This window comes from Sus scrofa, chromosome 4, assembly GCF_000003025.6.
Source record: "Sus scrofa isolate TJ Tabasco breed Duroc chromosome 4, Sscrofa11.1, whole genome shotgun sequence".
NCBI classification, from domain to species: Eukaryota; Metazoa; Chordata; class Mammalia; order Artiodactyla; family Suidae; genus Sus; species Sus scrofa.
In genome coordinates, this window is record NC_010446.5 from 56,859,358 (window position 1) to 56,864,564 (window position 5,207).

At 50.0% G+C, this 5,207-nt stretch overlaps 1 protein-coding gene across 2 annotated transcripts; it reads left to right on the forward strand.

The window, feature by feature from the left end:
- On the forward strand, positions 283-4,450 carry HEY1 (hes related family bHLH transcription factor with YRPW motif 1). 2 transcript variants are annotated; one of them, XM_005663011.3, is made up of 5 exons: positions 283-855; positions 1,127-1,202; positions 1,337-1,432; positions 1,696-1,777; positions 2,715-4,450. In XM_005663011.3, the coding sequence occupies exons 1-5, from the start codon at positions 767-769 to the stop codon at positions 3,296-3,298; spliced, it is 927 nt and encodes a 308-aa protein (XP_005663068.1). In that variant the 5' UTR covers positions 283-766; the 3' UTR covers positions 3,299-4,450. The 2 variants fall into 2 exon arrangements, with proteins under 2 accessions (XP_005663068.1, XP_001928567.2); XM_001928532.6 differs by having other exon boundaries at positions 1,337-1,420.

The window sequence follows — 5,207 nt, forward strand, 5'->3', positions numbered from 1 at the left end:
CAAGGCTGCCCAGCCCCCGCTGGCGCGCCCTCGCTCCCCCGCCTGCCCATTCTTCTCCATTCATGCGGACGCCCAGCGCCGCCGCCGCCGCCGCCGCCAGCGCGGCCGCCGTCGCCGCCGCCGGCCGCCCGGATTGGCTGGTGGCCGCGGCGCCGGCAGTTTCCCACGGCCCGCGGCGCGTGCGGCTCACCGGCGGCGCTGCAGGCGCGGCCCTGGCGGGCGGCCAGACCAATCCAGGCGCGCGGGGAGGGGAGGTGCCGCAGCCGCCGGCGGGCTTATGCCCCGGCCCGGCCTCCCCCGCCTGCCCGCCGCGGGCCCACAGCCGCCCGCGCCTCCTCCTTCCCCCCAGCTGAGACCCGGCGGAGCCCCTGCGGAGCCGACGCACCGCCGCCGGCCAGGGGCGGGCGCGGAGGGCGGGGGCGGGGTTCGCCCTAGCCCTCGGCCTCGCCCCTGCCCCCTCCCCTGAGAGGCTGCCAATCAGCAGAGCGAGAACCCGGATTGGTCGACGGAAGGCTATTGCGCGGGGGAGGGGGCGCGGCCCCGCCCCTCCGCCCTCTTTACCCGCCCCCTTCACTCCCCCGCCCTCCCCAGGGTCTTGGGAAGGGGCGCAGCGTGGGAAAGGGATGGTTGAGTTTTAACCGGAGGCAGAGCGTGAGCTGGACCAGTGTGTGCGGAACGCGAGCAGCCGAGCGCGGAGAGGCGCCGTGCTGTTAACTCCTTCTTGCCCGCCGCGCCGACCCTCCCCCGGAGTACCCACGCAGCCAGCATGAAGCGAGCCCACCCCGAGTACAGCTCCTCCGATAGCGAACTGGACGAGACCATCGAGGTGGAAAAGGAGAGTGCGGATGAGAATGGGTGAGTTGGAGGCGGCCGAGCGGAGCCTGAACGCGAGGCCAGCGCTGGCTGGCTGCGGTGACAGCGCACGAGGGCCCGGGGCTTCTCGGCGCCCAGCGCTGACCTCTGCGCATCTTTGGCAGGCCTCCGTCCCCCGGTGAGGGACCCTCAAGGCGCTTTCACGCCCAAGTTGCCAAAACAACCAGAGTACCGGGAGGGCGTAGAGGCGACCTTTCAGATCACCTCCTCTGGCTTAACGGTGATTCCTGTTTCTCCTCCCGACCCCATTTAGGAACTTGAGTTCGGCTTTAGGTTCCATGTCCCCAACTACATCTTCACAGATCTTGGCCAGAAAAAGACGGAGAGGCGTGAGTATCTTAGTGCTTTTTTTGGGCGGGGGGTTGTTTTGTTTTAATAATTAACGGAAAGAACCACCTTCCGTCACTTTGGCATTTACAGTTGTAATGGAAATGCCCCCATTTGTTTTGCCTGCTTTCTTCAGATCATTGAGAAGCGCCGTCGAGACCGGATCAATAACAGTTTGTCTGAGCTGAGGAGGCTGGTACCCAGTGCTTTTGAGAAGCAGGTAATGGAGAAAGTAGGTAGAGCTCTTAGTGTAGCTATCCACGCCTTCAGAATCTTTCCCTCATTAATCTGAACCTCACCAGTATCTTGGAACATAATCGCGTTGTTTGTGCGGAGGAGATGAATTCATCCAGATTCCAACATATCTTGCGAAGACAATTAATTTTGTGGTCGTTTGCACTTTTATGATTTACAAAGCAAAAGCATGCCTATATATTTAAGTTGTTCCCCAAAAGCACTTGGTGCCAGATCAGTTTTTGCTGTCCTCTTCTCTAGGGATCTGCCAAGCTAGAAAAAGCCGAGATCCTGCAGATGACGGTGGATCACCTGAAAATGCTGCACACCGCAGGCGGGAAAGGTACATCTCTAGTCTGGGGTGGGGGAGGGGAGTCCTGAGTGTTTGCGGGTAGAGTGAACAGCTGCTGATGGCTAGGATTGGTGCAGTCGCTGCCTTCTTTTTACTGTGTGCTTTGGGGGCGGGGAGAGAACAGTGCGTGGTGTGTGGGGTTGCCTGCCAGTGCCTTTTTATATGCACATAGGTTTTTCCAGGGAGTGCGTCACCCCAGCCCTCTACAAATTAAACTTATGCACCTTCTTTTGGAAAATACTTACTACGTGTGAGATGCCCAAAAGTTGTGACAGCTCTGATTCAAATAAAGTAGCTTTCGCCACATTTGTGTATTGTCATTTTGAGAACAAGCTTTTTTTTTTTTTTTAAAGTGTATGGTCTTAATTTAATATCCAAGATTTTTAAAAAATGAGCTGCCACGCGACTCTTGAGGAAAGAAACCTGTTGTGGTTAAGTAAAGAAAACCCAAAGGAAGGTAGGAGACGGAGGTCTGAGTGTCTGTCTCCAGCCGGAAAATGCTTTACTTTGGACCAAGTGCCTAAAAGCTCCGTGATGATAACTTACATCTGTGTGTCTAATGAATTTCACTACTCTGTGGTTTTTCTGTCCTTGATGTAGTTTTTGTTGTTTTTGAGGGAAAACATTAAAGGAATGAACATAGTTTCATCTGCCGGTAGGGTATAATTCCAGTTTCTGCTTGGCAGTTTCTAATTGGGCTTTGAACTTGCATTAGCAAACACATACTTCTTACGCTGATTAATGCAAAGATTTTGGTCGACTCTCAAATAAATCTGGACTTTCAGAAGAGCCCATGAATGCTTTTTTTTTTTTTTTTTTTTTTTTTTTTTAAGGATGTAGCTACTTGCCAGGAAGGGCTGCCTTTGGGATTGAAGAAATGCGGGAAATGAGCAAAGCTCTGAGGTTTTTCTTTTGTTCGTTTCCTCAGGCTATTTTGATGCGCACGCCCTTGCTATGGACTATCGGAGTTTGGGGTTTCGGGAATGCCTGGCAGAAGTCGCCCGTTACCTGAGCATCATTGAAGGACTAGATGCCTCTGACCCTCTTCGCGTTCGACTGGTCTCGCATCTGAACAACTATGCCTCCCAGCGGGAAGCGGCCAGCGGCGCCCACGCAGGCCTTGGACATATTCCCTGGGGGAGCGCCTTCGGACATCACCCACACGTCGCGCACCCCCTGTTGCTGCCCCAGAACGGCCACGGGAACGCTGGCACCACCGCTTCGCCCACGGAACCCCACCACCAGGGCAGGTTGGCCACGGCACATCCGGAGGCGCCCGCTTTGCGAGCGCCCCCTAGCGGCGGCCTTGGACCAGTGCTCCCCGTGGTCACCTCCGCCTCCAAACTCTCGCCGCCCCTGCTCTCCTCGGTAGCCTCCCTGTCTGCCTTCCCCTTCTCTTTCGGCTCCTTCCACTTACTCTCTCCCAATGCGCTGAGCCCTTCGGCACCCACGCAAGCTGCAAACCTTGGCAAACCCTATAGACCTTGGGGGACAGAGATCGGAGCTTTTTAAAGAACTGATGCTGTAGAATGAGGGAGGGGAAAGCTTAAGATCCCAGCTGAGCTGGGCTGTTGCCAACATCACCTTAAAAGTCATCAGTAAAATAAAAAGGAAAAAAGGTACATTTTCAGATAAATTTTGTTGAAAGACAAAAGGTTTGTTGGTTTTAATTTTTTTAATTTTTTTAAAATCATGTCATGTATCAGCAGTTTTAAAAAACTAGTTAAATTTTGTTTCCAACGTTACATTGAAATAGTGAGTATAAACCAACAAAGTGGTGATAGGTTTGTTCTGTGCCTAATTTACTTTGTAAACCTATCTGTCTAAGGATGAATCAAAGTTTGGGAATTTTAACATTTAGTATTTTGGTCTGTTTTTCTCCTTGTATAGTTCCCATCTCTTTTTAGACTTAATTTTTTAAACCACTATGCTCAATGTTAACATGATGCTATTTGTTAATATTTTGACCATTAAGGTGTTGTATAAATAATATTCATTGGGGAGGGTCTATATTGAATTTTATATTTCTGAATAAAGCGTTGACAAATCAGATGATCAGCTTTATCCAAGAAAGAAAACTTGCTAATTCTCTGCCTTCTACAGCAGTAAGGTGAATGTACAAACCATCAGGGGCTCTGAATCTACATGACCAATGGCTGTTCTCTGCCGAGGCTCACAGTTCTGGCTTAGTAGGGAGAGGTCCCCATTTGGAATTGGCAGGGAAGAGACAGAAGATAATTGTGTAGAATATGCCTGCATTTACCAGCCCCAAGCAATGCAATGAATTTTTAATCTCATAGATCTCAAGTTGACAAATGTTAACATGGATAAGTGATCATGGTATGCAAGTGGTCAATGGAAGAGTCCAGTGGAACCTGTTAAATGCATAACCGAATTCTTCTTGGAATTGCCATATTTTCTTTCAACTGGAAATTGTTCCATTGCGTTTTCCTTTTTGGTGCATGGAAATGTGGTCGAGATACTTTAAAGGGCTTTGCTGCCTTCTCTTTGGTTTATTTAATTTGATTTGGGCTATAAAGTCATCCTTTTACAGGTTTATTCCTTTAGCAGGTGTAGTTTAAACAATCTCCACTGAACTGGGTTTGACCTCTGTTGTACTGATGTGTTGTGACTAAATAAAAAAGAACAAACTCTTCTGCTGTATATGTCTTATATACTTTAGTCTTTCCCTCTGTTGGCTAAGACCAGATAAATTTTCCTTTGTTTTCATTTTGCCTGGTCATCAGTTTCCTAATGTTTGATTTCATTAATTTTAGAATTAGTGCTATTGAATAAGGGGCCTTCATTATGACACAGAACTTTGATGTGACTCCCATAAGGCAAGATAGTCCTCTGGCTCTTGTGTCAGATGATCTGGCCCCGAACTGGCCATCTATGGACTAGAAACCTCAAATCTGACTGGGAGTTGCAGGTGGGAGAGAACTCTGATGAAATCATATAAAACTCATTTACCAAGAGCATTTACTAGATACTCAGTTCCTATGCTGAGAGAATAGAATATTTAAGTTCTTTGCTTTTTTCCTTTTTAACGGCGAAACAGGAAAAGCCAAATGTTGCCACCAAGCCTGGGAATCTGAGGCATGGTGAGAGGTGGCAGGCTGTGATTCCACACCTGCACAGCTCCAGGAGCCTTTCCTTGTCTTGCTTCCAAGGAACTTGTTTAACCCTTTAGTTGCATTTGACTTCTGCGCTGTGTGGTGAGGAAGCTGACACAGGCTTTAGGTTAGAACAAAACGATGTCGGCACAGAGGTGGTAATCTTGGCCCTGCGGGGAGAGAAGTGTCTTCCCATTGCTTTAAAAATCATCCTCCTGCCAACTAAGGAGTACAGTCTCCTAGCTCGGAAGGAGTTTGCCTTGATCCAGAGGGTGGTGGGGAGGAGAGGTAGGAAACCCATTCGG

Bases quoted from the DNA above. Each gene is read 5' to 3' on its own strand.
- HEY1 (XM_005663011.3), top strand. From the start codon at position 767: ATGAAGCGAGCCCACCCCGAGTACAGCTCCTCCGATAGCGAACTGGAC. The intron at 1,203-1,336 runs GTGAGTATCTTA...TGCTTTCTTCAG, and splicing joins CCAGAAAAAGACGGAGAGGC to ATCATTGAGAAGCGCCGTCG. The intron at 1,433-1,695 runs GTAGGTAGAGCT...CCTCTTCTCTAG, and splicing joins AGAAGCAGGTAATGGAGAAA to GGATCTGCCAAGCTAGAAAA.